The 17,143-nt window shown below is 39.6% G+C and overlaps 1 protein-coding gene across 5 annotated transcripts in view; it reads right to left on the bottom strand.

Annotated features, from left to right (window-relative positions):
* THRB (thyroid hormone receptor beta) overlaps nt 1–17,143 on the bottom strand; it is a 160,543-nt gene that overhangs the window by 45,200 nt on the left and 98,200 nt on the right. For all 5 annotated transcript variants that reach the window (XM_032688551.1, XM_032688580.1, XM_032688572.1 and 2 more), the window contains one exon: nt 8,294–8,358. In XM_032688551.1, the coding sequence (XP_032544442.1) occupies nt 8,294–8,300 (7 nt within the window). In that variant the 5' untranslated portion in view covers nt 8,301–8,358. The remainder of the gene's footprint in view (nt 1–8,293; nt 8,359–17,143) is intronic.

Genomic DNA, 17,143 nt, shown 5'->3' with positions numbered 1-17,143 from the left:
TTTTCTTCTTATGCTTCCTTATAAAATAGGGAAACACTTCATAATTGAGCTTCTCAACTTTTAAACTAGGTTCATATGATCGTTGAATAAGCAGAAGGATGGAGCACAGCTAACATAGACTAGCCAGACTCTTTTTCATAAACATGTAAATCCTGCCTATGTGCTAAATAAAACCTTTGAGAACATGTGATTTCTTTCCTAAATTTTAAAATATAAAAATGACAATGCCTATAAGAAAAAATTTGTAGAGTGAGAGAAAGGGACTAACAGATAGAAGTAATGATGTCTGCTGAAACCATCATGTGGTTTTCAGTATTTCAGAAACATATGTATGTATGTTTGTGGAAGTACACAGAGCCAGTATTATTTAATCCAGGACTGTTGTACTGTTACTTGCTTTAACAGTGGCAATATTATAAAATATTTAAGTATTACATTTTAAAATATGAATTTCAAGACATTAAATTTCAATATTTTCAATCTTTTGGACAAAGATTACATCACCATGAAAGAAGAGTGCGCAGATAATTACAATAAAGTTATAAAAGTCTCCAATGTGTAAGAAAAAGCAACATTAAGAAACTCATAATATACAGTGTAATATCTTTATCCTTGTTCTTCGTGTATCTTAACGAGCTCCTCTGTGAATCAATGCAATCACTTTTTAAAAACACACTGAATTTCTATTAACTATTAAAGTAATATTACACATACATTTATCTCATCAAGAATCTGGGCTTGACATTATGCTCAAATTTCTAAACCTGAGAAAAAATTAATCAGAGAAAAAGAATATCCAGAAGAGCATGACAGCTCATCTGTAAGTTAATCTGTAAGAGGTAGATTCTGAGCACAGAGAAGCAAATGGTTCAGGGTTTGGGGTTTGGTATGTAATAAAGAGCTGTCTGAAATCCTGTCCTTTGAGAAATGAACAGGAATTGTGTACACCAATATGGAGTCTTGTAACAGCTACAGATAAAACAAACATACAGAAAGAAATGAATGACCAAAGCTGTAAGGGAAAAAGCAGTAAGATATCAGGATATGCAATGGAACTAGAAAGGTGTTGCTAACCAATACAGCCACATAGATGCTACATGCATTTTCCCCTCTCATAGTTCTGTACGACACATGGAAGTTTTTCTGAGAAGATGGTATACCTGAGTACAACAGTTCTGTTCAAACCACAGGGCTCACCTGGCTGCTGTTCTCCAGCAGGAGCCATAAGTAGATACCCAGGGGAGAGTAAGAACAAAGCAAGTATATCTGAGAATTTCCACCAAGTCTCACAAACCCCACCTACTTGTCAGCCCAAAGGATTGCCTGAGCCTTTCTAAAATGTAGCAATACCCAATGGATCTGTCTTTGAAGTGCAGCCCAGTCTCCCCTTGTGTACACTTGCATTCAAAACACACTCTGGCAAGGAGTCCCAGTATCTGTCTCTAATGTGCACAACCACCTCCCTCTGTTCGTTTTAAAGCAAGACTGATTTAATGCCCAACAGGTAGCGATCCACCTCTCCTGGACTCATTTTGCAGACTACTGTTTGTGTGAATATGGGGATGTTAATGGATATTTACTCTCTTGATATTGTGTTAGATAGTTCTTTTAATGCCTGGGAATCTACTAAAGTAAAAGTGAGAAGCCAAAACACCATTTTCAGATTACGGATCAAAATACATAAAATAAGATCTTTAAAAACATATAAGTTACAGTGAAGCCATTTAGAAAATCACTTAAATCACTTCCACAGATCAGATCACGATCACCTTTTTCTAAAATCCAGAGTACTGCTTTCCTTGAGCTTTTTTCTTGAGCTTTCAAATCAGTTCACATGGTCTTTCCCCAATCCCCATCAGATCTTCCACTCCTTCCCACCGGAGAATGGGCAGTAGATTTGGCGATTGCTTACTAACAGCAAAGCCTGCGGATATGTGCACATAATTGAAGCTCTTTCTTTTTTCAAGATGATAAAACAGTTCAAGTTATTTTAGTTCTAGAATTCCTTAAAGAGATACCAGGTATCTTGAAATAACACCTCCTGTTGAAGGACTGAGGTTTGAGCAACGGTCAAATAAAAAGAACAGAAGTACTAAAACTAGCATTCTTGACAAATATGTAATTTGTCAAGGAAAAAAAAAAAAACAAATCAAGTTTGCCCAAGCGATGGAGTCAAAGGTTTCTTCAGTAAGAAAGACAAACTGGGATGTGAGGAGAGAATCTTCAAAACTTGAAATAAACTCAAGCTTAGTATAAGTCTAAACCATTTTCAGACATAGAACAAAGCAGAAGTGAAAGTCTGGCCTTCATATGTTGCAACATTTACACACTTCCCTGAACATTAATTTTCTTTTATGGTAAGCACTGCAGCAATTCTGATGCTTTTAAAGAACACAATCAGAAGTGCAGTAAGGGAATGTCAAAGGTATTTTGTTTATATGGAAATAACTGAACAGTGCCTGATTGCATCGATCCTGTAGTTTACCAACAGCTTTACAATTGGCACAAAAAATTACAGTCCTCTCTCTCTCTCTAGAACTCAATATAAAGGAGAAGCAGTGTAAGTTCATTGCTCTGACATACTGTTATCAGAAGAACTAAACAGCAGTCTGTGGTCAGACTTTTGAAGATCATAAAATGGCAGGATGCAACTCCTGTGGCAGGGAGTGAAGAAGACTTAAAAAACATAGACGGACATTTTGTGTCCTTTTATTAACTACTTTAAAAGGTTTTTGCCTGCAAAATTAACAATTCTGTTTTACATTGACATTATGCACTCCTTCTAAACTGATGGTAGTTTTGAAACAGAGTAACACAGTCTAAGAATTATACTCAAAATTTCAAACACAGCAGTCTGCTTCCACCAGAAATAAGTTTCAGAAAGATGAGTTAGCAAAAGAAACAGCTCTGGTTTAAATAAAATTACTATAGAAAGGGACTGAGCATACTGATCGATTATTAAAAACAAAATAGAAAAGGAAAAAAATAGCAGCATTAACATAATGAAATGTATTTCAGAAAATGACTAACAAATGCTGTAAAACTAAAAAAATAACACGTTTGTTTTCTCTGTTCCTCGTGAAATCTAAACCAATCGTTTTTTTTTTCCCCCTCTTGAAAACATCTTATCTGGAAAAAACAGCAGGTATTCCTAAGTTGTAAATACCAAATTTAAACACATTTAGAAACACAGAGACATAAGATCTTCATGTTTCTCCAAAGAAAAAACCCACTATTTAGAGAACCTTTTCTTCCCCCATGATGAAAAAGAAAACACCAACATATAGAATTGCATAAAAAATTAAAACATTGCAAAATGTTTTACAGACTACTTGGCTTTTGTATTGATATAGCACTTTTAAAAACACTAAAATTTAAACAAAGAAGGTAAAATTACACCAGAGTGTCTGTAACCTAGAACTTATGAAGTGTGATATTTTTAACTGCATATTCAAAAATATGCTTCTAAGTAATAAGAGCCATCATGGAGTGATTCATAGCTTCATGCAAAAACATCCCACAATATAAATCTTGTTAACCTTTTGAAAATCCCCAAAAGCTCATTACAAAGCTGCTGAATCCTAGTGTAACAAAACCTTATATTAAAGTATTTACTGTCCTTCTAAAAAGTCCATTACTTAAAAGAAATAATACACTTGAGTTGTCGGATTTTATCGTGGTCTGGCAGGCAAAGAAATGTCAGACAGTGATGTATGTCAAATTAAATTATCCTAGAAAAACCATAATAGAAATTCAGGATAAATAATTTCTCAGTTGATGTTAATAAACTATTCTCCATCTGAATTAATATCAAGTTTACAGGGTAATGAGCATTACAGTGAAAAGACTCATGAAGAAAATGTGGTACCTTTCCTATCCTATTACTTTTCCCAGTTCTTGGAAACTACATGCAACACCCTTGGACACACTGGTTTTCAAATGGATTTGTTGCACGAAAGCTGATTAAATTTCTTCTCCAAATGAGAGACCTGTTACAAGAAATGTTGCATATTAAATTCTACTTACTGAAAATATGCATTTATGACATTTAAATTATATTCCCCAATGCAAGCACTTAATTTCATTATAATTCCTATCTTGATCTAACTTTACAGTCATTACCGAATAGAACAGTGTGGAGCACAGAAGCACAATGACTGAGTTGATTATGAAACCCTTGAGTAAAACGCTGGCCTTGCTGAAGTCAGTGAAAGAGCTGCTGCAGATTTCACTGGTACTACTATTATATTCTTTACATTCACTCTTCATCTGCCATGAAGGTGAAAATAATGAGATTTACTGTATTCTACAAATATTTTCTAGGTTTTAAAAGCCACTTTTTAATTTCTTCTTCAGTTTCTCACTCCAGTAAATAAAGTAAGATGAAGACATGCCTCGGAGGTTGTCCTGCATTTTGGGAGAAAATGTACACAAGGAAGCCTTCAACAATAGATTATTGCCAGTGAATAGTGATGCTAAAGCCAGAAGTTTCACTGCAGTATTAACACAGAAAGAATGTTTTTAATTTACTGTGTTACATATTTATTTGAAAGTACTATCTTCTCAATGAGAAAATAATACTTTCCAATTTTTAATTTTTCTATTCTATTGTGCAAATGTATGACAGAAAGACTTGCAGTTATTGCTAAGACAGTACTGATTTTTAAAATGCTTATATCATTTTTTTCCCATATATTACTCTGTCGGCAGTAATTGTTGGTGCCAATCGTAAAGCTGCGGATGAACAGCTGTTGTTACAGCCCAGAAAGCCAAGCATACCCTGGGCTGCACCAAAAGCAGTGTCACCAGCAGGTTGAGGGAGATGATTCTGCCCCTCTACTCTGCTCTCATGAGACCCCACCTGGAGTGCTGCATCCAGCTCTGGGGTCCTCAGCACAGGAAAGATCTGGACCTGTTGGAGTGAGTCCAGAGGAGGACCACCAAGATGATCACAGGGATCGAACACCTCTCCTATGAGGAAAGTTTGAGAATTGAGATTGTTCAGCCTGGAGAAGGGAAAGCTCTGTGGAGACTTTATTGTGGCCTTTCAGTACCTAAAGGGGGCCTATAAGAAAGATGGGGACAAACTTTTTAGCCTGTTGCAATAGGACAAGGGGTAATGGTTTTAAACTGAAAGGGGGTCAAATTAGATTAGATGTAAGGAAGAAGGTTTTGACAATGAGGGTGTTAAAACACTGGAACAGCTTGTCCAGAGAAGTTGTGGATGCCCCATCCCTGGAAGCATTAACAACGAGGTTGGATGGGGCTCTGAGAAACCTAATCTAGTTGAAGATGTCCTTGCTCATTGCAGGGGGGTTGGACAAGATGACCTTTAAAGGTCCCTTCCAACCCAAACCATTCTGTGATTCTGTGATTCTATAAAAGACAATGCACATTTAAAAACATTGTGTTTCAAAACAGGAAAGTTAAACTTTCAGGTTTGCTATGTAACATTTTTGTGTGTGATCCCTCATCCGAAAACTATTTATTTTACCAAGCTTCAGTTAATGGGAACAGAATGCCTCTATCTCAGACATAGTACCCAAAGATATGCTATGTCCAGCTCTCAATCTCCTGAAGAATCCCTTTATCTCAATGTTTGGTCATCATCTGAGTTACGTGTAAATAAACCTGGTTAGGCAAGTTTTGGCACCTAGAGTGGTAAAAGTATGCTAACAAACACTGTTTACAAAACCTGTAGATCCAGCTTTTCAGCTTCTAATGGCATCAAGTACCCAATATTAGGTGTTAATTAACTCCATCTGTATTGCTGGGTAAACTCTGCATTCTAAGGAAAAGGAAGAGAAGTTTGGACTTCACTTTGAACATCAGCTTTTCAGTTTATCTTTTTGCATGCAAATATTTTACCTGGTACATTAATTTTGCTTTTTATTTTTAATTTTATTCACTCTTAAGTAAGGGCTTCTACACTTCTGAAATCCTTAGATGATACCAATAACTTTGAAGTTCCCAAATAATTTTGACAAACTTGAACTCTCTCTATTAAAAGCAATAACTACATAAAATAATCACACTAGTATGTGTTTTTAAAGCTGAGATGCCAAAACATTTGAAATTTTTTTCTTATGGAAACTGCAAATGTAGTAGAGCCTAGCTTTACTGTCAAGGCCAAATTCTACAACCTTCTGTCAGAAAAACTTCTCTAGAATGCACTAAAATCTGAAGGCTTTTGGGCAGTGCCTACAACAGGAAAATACATACCACAGTAAAAATATAACATATGGGCAGAGAAATTAGCTATCAAAAATTCAGAAGAATACAGCCCATTATTTTAGTCAAATGGTTTGGTTTTGGATGAGATTCTGTTCTTATTCCAGTGACTCAGAAACAGAATCTAAAATTCCATTTTCATTCATTAGGAAAGGACACCTGTCTGGCTCTGGATGGTGGCATTTATGAAGTTTTTATAGAGTTTGAAAGATTTTCATTTCATCCATGCTTCTTTTCACATTCAGACTCATGTAGGGAATGTCATTCCTATAATCAGAAACAGAAAATATGAACTGCTCATAAAGAAAAGTGATGGACATCTACAGCTGTACCAATAGTCATCTTATGATTATTTTCTTTGCACATTATTTGCTCTGCCCATTTCTTTCAAAAGAAATGTAGAAAATGTAGGTCCTTCCAATTAGGTTTTGTGTTTCACTGAGCTTAGCTGAGCTGCCCTGCCAGGGGCAAGTCCAGTGAGACAGGGCTGGTCACAGTGCTAGTGGAAAATCTCCATAAAACCGCCCTCCACAGGAAGCCACAGACCCAACAGACAAGGGGGGCACACTGCATTTCCTTCCTCATCTCTTGCCATCACATAACACAAGCTACTAACTGCTCTCCCCAAAACCACAGCAACATTAAGACCTGACGTAAAATGCCATAAAACACAGCTTAGCATGAGACAGAAGAGAGCCACAACGGAGAGCTGGAAGACACCAAGTTATGTGTCAATGCTTTAAATTCTTCCAAAACAGGTATTTGCCAAATGAAATCATCATGCCTAGAATGCCGCAGAACAATGCAAAAACACTCTACCAGGCCCTGCCAATGTAGCCTAAGGATACTAACTCCTTCCTGATCCTCATGCATTGGTGATGCTAATTCAGAGCCTGACACATCAACTGAGGGTCAGGTTACTCCACTTCATTGCACAAACTGCCTCAATGCCCTCTGTCTCCTTCTTATATTCACCTCCTCTTCAATGGGCAGTAAAGAAACCATAAAAAACCACACCTTTGCATATTATCAAATAATACATTTTACTATAAAAGCATACATTTAAATAATACTCTGCGTCTCCCCATGAATTTTACCCTCTATCTCATATCTAGAACCCTAAAGTTAGAAGACCAGCTTTGTTGATGAATGAAGCCATTACCACTTGCTGGCCAATGAGAAAGGACGGGAACGTTCTGAGGGAAAGGAAAGGATATTCGATATGCACAGTCAGTAAAAATAAACTGTCCCTTGAGCATAACACCAGGAATTCAGTCTTGTTAGTTATGACTTTTCCTATGTAGCACATGCTGCATTTTACAAACAAGCTTTTAAAAGGTCCCATTTATGGATTCGGCTCTTGAAATACACGTTGACAAACAGTATCAGCAGAACCTTTTCTTAGGCAATTTCATGAATGCTAAAAAGAATTCTGGAAGTCTGAAATTCTTTGGCTTTCTAGATGATCTCCACATTATAAGTACATCTTTCTAGACACCCTGTTCTGGGATTAGATACATGGGGGTTTTGACACAGCTAATTTATGCATAGCCTTCAAATGCTTTGCAACTGGCAGGCATAAGATGGCTAAGCAGGATTAAAATGGTTAATGGTCATTTCAACTCTGGATCTTTAGCCCACCTGCAGACCTAGTCAATAATTCTCTGAAGAGTACTTGGTAATCTATGTAACATGAGTTTGACTGTCTCACTGTGAAGCTTGGGGGATATGTCCATGTTACAAAATAACTTAGGTCAATGTAGTCAGCAGAAACTGTTGCTGTCCTGGCAGTTTCAGCCGGAATGCTGAAGTTGGAATGTGCATTTAGAACAAAACATAACTATGTTCCTGAAGGAAAATGAAGGAGGAAGAAAGTTTCAACATAAAAATGTTGGGAAAGGTGTGTCACACATCTCTATACTCTGGGTAGAGGAAGGATTTCTATTCCCAGTACCAATGCATTCAGAATTTGTTAAAGAAGTATTTTGCAGGATGTATTTAATAATAATCACTCCGGCAAAGCAAGAAATATTGCATAGATGCTCTTACAAAATATGATTACCTGACATACTGCTGGGAATTATGGATATGTAATCATTCTTGTCCTTCTTCCGTCACCAATGTCAGCTGCCAAAAAAAAAAAAGAAAAAAACCCCATGTAATATGTCCATAAATGCACATCTGCAGAATACCATTAGCATTTAAACAGGACGGAATATTTTGGATCTTGAATACAATGTTCCATGTTTAATGGCTTAACACATTCAATTCAAAGCACCTTGCTTAGCTCTATGAGGCAATGAATGCAAATCAAGTCCAAAACACAGTAGACTGGAGGAGCTGTGGATAACAGCAAGGATTGGAAGCAAGGTCTAAAAGCTGGTGGCTACTGATACAGAAAAAAAATGCTTCTGCCCACTTCATGGAACGCTATCTGTTAGGTTTTTTTCAGAATCTCCTGTAAGTATTATATGTCACCTTAGGAGCCAACTGGTTTTTACTTTACAGTTGCTAATGATACATGCCCATTACTCTCAGGTTCAGTAAGAAGAGAGAATTAAAAGGAGTTAGAAATCCTGCGTCTACAGTTACACTGATTCTTCTTCAATCATTTGAAATCCAAAAATCTATCAACTTTTACAAAGTTCTGAGACTTAAATAGTAATTTTACTCATTTGGTAGAAAACTAATTTATATGTACTTACTACTTTTGCACAGCATCATCATCTCTTTTATTAAGAAGACAACTACAGCTGTGAAGAACTGAATTTGGCATTTTAAAGTCTTGGGTTTAATATTTAGATTATGTCCCCCATTCATATGACCATACACACATACACTGGCACTAACTTTTTGTCTGTTTGGTAGCAAAGACTGAAGCCCTGCAAGTTCATTTAGTGTCAGGAGAGAAAGTCATGGATATAAGTTACAACATCATCCTTCAGCAGTATTGGTATTTATACCAGACATCACGTTTTTCACACAGAGGCATAGCAGGCACCATGCCCTTGTTCTGCCCAAAACAGAGTGCCCAGCTGGATGATCCCGGCTCGCTCCCTAGTTTAAGCACCAACAATCCAATCCAAGCGGAGACAATCCTGAAGGTATTACTCCAGAATAGAGACAAGATCTCATTAGAATTTTTAAGTAAGAAATCCTGGGCCTACAAGTGACCCCACTAATGCCTGTGGAAAATTAGCCTGAGAAGAGTCACGTTCTCTGGAATATCATCCCCTTGTATTCGGAACTTGTGAGGCTGCACCTTGAGTTCTGTGTTCAGTTTTGGGCCCCTCACTTTAAAAAAGACATTGAGGTGCCGGGGTGTGTCCAGAGAAGGGCAACAAGGCTCATGAAAGGTCTACAAAACATGTCCTGTGAGGAATGGCTGAGGGAGCTGTGTTTGTTTATCCTCAAGATGGGGGGCCTCCAAGGGGCCTTACTGCTCTCTACAACTGCCTGAAAGAAGGTTGTAGTGAGGTGGGGGTTGGCCTCTCTTCTACCCTGCCTGCAGTGAGAGGACCAGACTTTAAGCTAAGACAGGGGAGGTTCAGATTAGATATCAGAAAAATTTTGTTCCTGTTAGGGTGGTCAGGCATTGGAATGGGTTGTCCAGGGAGGTGGTGGGGTCACCATCTCTGGGAGGCGTTTACAAGGTGTGTGAATCCAGCACTGAGTGATGTGGTTTACGGGTTACAGGGGGAGTGCAGGGTGGACGGTTGGACTGGATGATCTTAAAGGTCTCTTCCAACCTTGATGATTCTATGATCAGGAAAGACCTGCCTTTTAATGTTAGTGTATTTCCACATTTTACTGTGGAAACAGAACCTCTTCTAGATTGTCCCAATCACCATCTCATGGTAAGAAACTGTCCTTTGGTCTTGTTAATGAGCTTACGGGTTTTATTTTTCTCTGTCCATTCAGTGCCACAGCCCTGCCTGTATTTCCTCTTGGTCACTGCCTCCTCACACGAGGAGCCTTTCCCTGCCTTGTCCTTAAAATAAATATCCTCCCCCAACAGCAGGCTGAAAGAACATCGAGTGCATCTGCTCTATTTAGGCAGAGACTACACCACCACCAGAATGGGAAAGCAGGTGAGCTACAGTCCTGGGTAATTAATGTATCTGGGACGCAGCCCCGCCTTTCCACCTAAGCCCATCACCACCAACCCCCCCGGCACCGAGAGTCCTCTCGGGCGCTCCCACACCCGGGGCTCCGCACAGGCTACACAAGGTGTTGTCCCTCGCTCGCTCCAGGCGCTGCTTCGCTCCCCGCTACTCGAGACGGAGCGGAAGACAGCGCCATAGCCCGCGCCCACGACACCCCAGCTGCCTGGCCGGGAGGCACAGGGAGCCGCAGAGAAGCGCCGGGAAGCGCCGCAGCTTCCCCGCCCTCCCGAAGGCAGGAAGGAACACGCCCCGCCGGGCCCCGCGGCGCGGAGCGGCAGCGCGCTCTGGCGGCCGCGGCACAGCCGGGAGCGCTGCTCCCTGTCTGCTCCATCACTCGGTAGGTACCTCGTCACCTTAACTGGACACGTCTGGATAGATCTTTAAACGAAATTAATTGCTACTCCGAAAGTCGGAATTGTTCATGGTTAAAAAAAACCAAGCACAACACACACACACACACACACACGGCCTCCGCTCTCCTCCAATAAAACCCAAACACATCCCTCCTGCCCTGTACATAAAAAAAGAAGAAAGGGGGGGAAAAAACACCCCAAACCCATAATCATAGAATATCTTGGGTTGGAATAGACCCACAAGGACCACTGAAGTTGATCTCCTGGCCCTGCACAGGACAACCCCAGGAATGTGATCCTGATGGGTTCCTTCCAACTCAGCATATCCTATGATTCAGTGAATCACAGCATTTGCCTGAGAGCATTGCCTCAGGCTCCTTGAGCTCTGGCAGCCTCAGGGCTGTGACCACTTCCCTGGGGAGCCTGTTCCAGTGCCCGACCACCCGCTGGGTGAAGAACCTTTTCCTGATATCCAACCTAAAACTCCCAATACAGCTTCATGCCATTCCCTCAGGTCCTGTCACTGGTCACCAGAGAGGAAAAAGAAAAAAATATGCACCAATTTCTTTTTTCCTTTCTCTATTTCCTAATCATCTGAAATTATTTCTCTCTACAGTATGTTATACTTAATGGAAATTACTGATTTCAGGACATAATGTTCACTCCATTTTCAAGAACTGTTGTTCGGTATAAACAACAGAACCAGAGGGTCTTTCTTTTTCCTACTGACATCTCGTGGAACTTCAGAATTCTTCACAGTCTGTCAATCAAGAGATACAAGGATACAAATTTAGATCAGGCCTCCAATTAAAATCAGACCCATCCCGCCATGCCATGGGATGTTGTGAACCTCAACAATAAGCCATTTCCCAGAATTTAATTGTGGTTTGGTGACTCAGTGACATATAAGTGCTCTTGAAGTAAACAATTGAATGTTTTAAACAAAAATTCCGTCCCTCCTGTTAATAATTAGTTACTAAACCTAAAATTATTGGATTTGCACCAATCTGTTAGAAAGAAGGATTAAAAAAATTGAGAAATACAATGTTCTTCAATGAATTCTGCATAAAAATTCTAGCTATCCTGGGAGTTTTGCCATTTTCCCTGATGAGACTAGAACTTGGCATAAAGGTAGCTGTCACTTGCATAAAAAAACTAATTACAAAATGACTGTCTTTTGTTTAAAGCATTACACTAACGTATCTAGCTTTGGCAGTCTTCCTGTGTGCCACAGTTTAAAATGGAGAGTTTGCATCCTCTTTTTCCCCTCATAACTGTATAGAATTTAAGTTTCTTGGATGCTGCTATGTGAATGTACATCATCTCCCCCATCTAGCATCTCCACTAGGTAAATTTAGCAACTGCCAAAGGATACACAGTAACTGAGCCCATTTGTAATACCTGCTTAATACCTGCTTTGTACCTGACGGTGATTTTAATAATCTTCCCAAGTGTACTGGGATGTTTTCAAAAAGATGCTTTTATACTGCACTTTATATGCCGGAAGTAATTCCCATTTTTCATTCCAAGGAATGTGGCACACAGACGGAAACATTGTGGAAGTACAGTAGTATTTATCCGTTCTGGCACTCAAAACCTTGACAGTCTTCTGAAGGTGCAACACAGTTGCTACTTCAAATGAGCGAAATTAAGTGGTGTCTATGTTAATTATAGCCAGCTCCTCTTGAAGGCATAGTTGTGGAAGATGTTGGAGGAAATCAGATTCTTTTTCAGAGTCTACAGCTAAAAAGCACATGAACAGGCACAAGTGGGAAAGATGCGCATGAGTCACAGACGATACTCCACTACATCAGGCCAATAATGTCTGGTAGTCTTCCCGGACATTGCAGAGTAAGTTTTTTTCTTGCCATAAGTGACACAATTTTCATGGCTAAGCTTTGCTAACGTCACAGGGAAGAGGGAACAGGCTTTGTTAGATTATCTGTTGTGTGTTGAGCACTTATTTGCCCAAAAAGAGATACCCAAGGTCTCATGGCTCTGAGTCACAAGCCCTATGCATGCAGCACTAATTCAGAGGCTACTATCTCACATCCCATGTGATCTCCCTTCTAGAGAGTTGAGGCAGCAGAGTGGACAGTGTGCTCCTTCTCAATCGCTGGAGTTCAACTCTACTTCTTCTTTTTTTTTTTTTCTTTTTAACAAGGTAGTCTTTACCTTAATATTGGATACCACTAATAAAGGTAGCAAAATGTTTACTCTGCCTTGATACTGAGTTGTGTCTTAGACCTACAGCCCCGCACTAGGAAAAGAATATTTTATACTACCTCAAAATAAAAAAATAAAAGATATCTTTGGGATCTTCAGATCCTCTGGCCTGAAAAGGTGATATTTGGAATTAATTCTCAGGCTTTGGTCTCCAGTCTAGAAAAACTGTCCAGCCACAGTGCCAGTTACTGCACCTACTTACTTTTTCCATAATGAGAGGTGATTAACCAATTAGCATTAATAAATGTGGTTAAGTGTTCTCCCATGCTCACCAAGTGCCTCCTCCTTCACACAACTGCACTGGATTAACCAATGGCTGTATAAAAGGAGTTCGCTGCTCAAGGGATGAAGGTGTTTTTGACCTTATTCTGATGCTTCAGGTTTAGATGGTGGCTACCAGTCTCCTCTAAGCCAGGGGCATGGTAATTTTGTGGTTTGAATCCTGGTTCCTGTCCATACCGTGAACCGCACACTTCTTCACAAGCCTCAGGCTTCCCTTCCCACTCATGAAGCGGCTGCACAGAAAGGACAAGCACTGCTGCCTCCTGTCTCTTCTCAAGGCAGGAACAGGTGGGAAAAGGGATTTTGCACCTTTCAGAAGCACTGACAAACCACCTGCCTCTTTGCTGGACTGCCCCTTGACATCCCCTTTTAAAAGCCAGAGGGAGGGCCATGGGGCAACCTGGTTCATTCACTCAAGTCCGTCCTGTAACCCTACCTGCAACAGCCAATGCCTCTGGCTTATCCCTGGCACTCTTATACAACACTCTTACAAAACATTTGCCGCTTTGCTTCTGGCTCACCAGGAGCTGGGCTGCCTCCAGGGAGGGGAGACTTGTGCCGAGAAGAGGGGAGGGCTGCTGGCAGACCCGGGGATGGGTGGGAGCCTGCCCAGGTCCTGGGATGCGGGAGGGACCTGGCGAGGGCACAGAGCAGGATAGCAAAGTATGTAGCTTTTGTAACAGGGTGCAGAGGGAAAGCTCCATCACAGTCAGAGCAAGCACCCCAGGACTCCAGCCCCTCATGCCCTTCCTTCCACAAATTATGGCACTTCTGTTTTTCTTGAGGGCTGGCTTGGCTTGGGGGTGATGAATTATGGGATGAATCATCTGAATATTTTGTTCTGCAAATTCCCTCCGTGAAAGCTGCTCTCACTTTGAACTTCATCTTTAGTGAAAAATCCAGAGTAGCAACTTCGCAGCAGGAAAAATTAGAAGGTACCCATATATAGGTTGTATTGATGCCTAACTGAACTTTAAAGTTTATTTCAATATTTAACGGGAAAGCAAAATTACTATTTTAGAGCAAGTTATAGAGAGGATTTTGTACTAATATATATTCAGTCAAAAAATGTACGAGACTATGCTTTATGGTACACAATATCTATATAATGAGCCAGTGGTATTTGCTCCCTTGCAAAACATAATGAATAACTTGCACTGTATGAGAAATAAAAATCTCTCTAGTTTTCCAGATACATTTAATGAAAAGCCCCCATCAGAACTGGCTTGCAGGCACAAGCTCAGAAGTGGACTTTGACTCATGCTTTTTATTGCTAGTCTAGCTCAATTCACGAGGACACAAAAACATGCAATAAAGCAAAAAATGAAAACCACAGTGCACTATTTGTATAGGCATTTGCAGTCTGTTCTGAAACGCAAGAACAAAAAGGCAAAGAGCTTTCTAATAGGAACGTCCAGTAGTTCTGTGTAATATCCTCCTCACACAGACTCAACACGTGCTTAGCTCTGTGCAGGCATCAGCAGATTTTTTACAGTATGAAAGCCGGAAAATTTTTATATGCAGACAAGAAGTCTCACAAAAGATAACAGTAACTTCACTGCTTTACAGGTTTTTGAAAGCTCTTGTGTTCAATAAGCAGATCTGCAGGATGAACACTACTAATTTAGATGGACAAACTAATTCTTTCCATAGTCCCATTGTGAGGCTTTGGATCTGGCATATGGTTTGCAGGACAGGCTGAATGATAAAGCTGTTGATTTCAACCTAGCTACAAAAAAATAGACCCAGCACCACAAAATGAAGTAATGCAAGACAAAAACAAGATAAAAGTTGGTTTTATGATTTCATTGGAACTTATTGGCTTACTGTATTGGGGAAAATATATCTTTTTATAAGATAATGGAAAATATAATTATGCATTTCTTCATAGCCAAAAAGAAAAGGAGTTTTAGCATTTCTGTCTGTTTCCCAGTAGCCTGAACAGATTAGAAAGGAGGTTTCATAAGTATCATTGAAAGAATGTGGAGGAAGACTGTAACATTACCTTTAAACCACCTGGTCATCCAGTAGAAAACAGAACATGTAATTCTTCTCTCCCTTGTACTTACAGAAATGAGTAATGTTATCTCAGAGTATCTCAAATAACTTACTATCATGACCTGGAGCTGCTGACTGGCCCTAAGATGTAAAGGCTCTAAGAAATCTACTTATATGAAGCTTAAAATTCAGTCAGCATAATGGGCTTCAGCCTTCTCTTCCTTTACTTCATCCCCTTGCAGAAATGTCAGCTCTTCTAGCACTTTGCTTTGGCCTACTACATGTGTACACAGGAGGGCATGAGAGGAGCACAGAACTGGAGGCAGGCCTGTTTAGCCACTATTTTGATAGTCAGGGGTTTATTCCCTGTGAGAGACTTCCTTAACATGAAGCATTATGGTGCAAACTAGCCAGATTTGCCAAAGAGTAGTTGATCGGTAACTGTGAATTAAGTGATGTTTATATCATTAAAGATTTAAGCCTTAATTCACAAAGACCTCTACAGACTTGAATAAATATCCAGCTGAGCAAGGATCCTGGAGGGCCGAGAATGATAGAAAAGGAGATAATATAAAAGATCTCTAATTTGAGTCATTATTCCAGTGTTTTTTTGAGACACTTCATAGCTTATGTGTTCGTTCCCCCACATATGTGTATTCAGACAACAGCTTTGACATAAAACTTTTCTTATTTATCTGTTTTGTTCCATAGTCTCAGGAAACATTAGCTCTCCCTGAAATTTCAACAAGGGGCAGTTTATCTTCAATGCTAATTTCTCTTATTAACTACTTTCAAGTGTGTATTAGACAAAGGCTGTCTTGTATTACCTACCCAGTAAGTCTCTGCAACTAACTAACATCTGATAATCTCAGAGATAATAAATTTCAAAAACTTTCCTTGAAACTGATTTCCCCCCCCTTATGATGAAATTGTTCAAGAAAAAGAATACTTTCTAAATGTCAAGAGGGGAGGTACCTGGATGAATCTTGTTAGCACGAATGCATTTTGTCAATGCATCTTATATACGCTGTGCCTAAAAAATCAGTGAAGCAGAAATGAATATGTTCTAATCTACAAATGTCACTCTGAATAGGGATAAATATTACCCTAAAGATTGGTACTGGCATTTGTTTGAGCTATTTTCAGGGATTCAAATATGAACAGCAGAATTAATGCAGCTTTAGGCTTTCTGCTATTCTTAAACAGAGCTTCAGAAAGTCACCACTTAGTTGAAAAATAAATTCTCAATACTGAAAAACTGTTATCTATATTTCAGATTTTGATTTACAGTGTGAAAGAGAAAGTACATCAAACTTTGCAGAAAACCTTGGAAAAGAAAACAAGAGATGCTGTTACAGCTACGGATTTATCCTCACGGGTTTTGTATATTGTGTGACTTGATGAGTTTCCAAACCTGATTCTATTTTTCCTAAAAACTGATAGCTGAATTGCCAAACTACGGAATTCTGAAATGTACGGCTTAAATTCAATTATAACTGGGGGAAAATTTTGAAGACGCTGATTTTCAACAAAATTGAAGTAACAGACCAGAACAAGAAGTTAGCTGTTTTCTGAAATCTGTATCCCTAGCTAGTAAAAGCTATGGTGTGTGAATAAAGACTAGCTAAAAATCTGTGCAGAACCTTTCTACGAGTTGAACTGGCAGTCCTGGAGCCCCTGCCTGCTGCTGCAGAAGCAGCTCAAGGGAAATGGGCATCAGAGAGTTGATGACAGTTGATGACGCACCAGAAGAGGACAGTGCATTTCTGCATGTGTAGGTTCAGGCCTTATGTCGAGCAGTAAAGCAGAAAATATCCCTGAAGGCATGTTGAAGGCACACCAGAGACACAAAAATGTATGAATAATAGAAAGGGAGGGACAGATAAG

Source organism: Chiroxiphia lanceolata, chromosome 1, assembly GCF_009829145.1.
Source record: "Chiroxiphia lanceolata isolate bChiLan1 chromosome 1, bChiLan1.pri, whole genome shotgun sequence".
NCBI lineage: Eukaryota > Metazoa > Chordata > Aves > Passeriformes > Pipridae > Chiroxiphia > Chiroxiphia lanceolata.
Note: the sequence above shows the minus strand (reverse complement) of the source record. Positions and strands in the feature narration are given on the sequence as shown.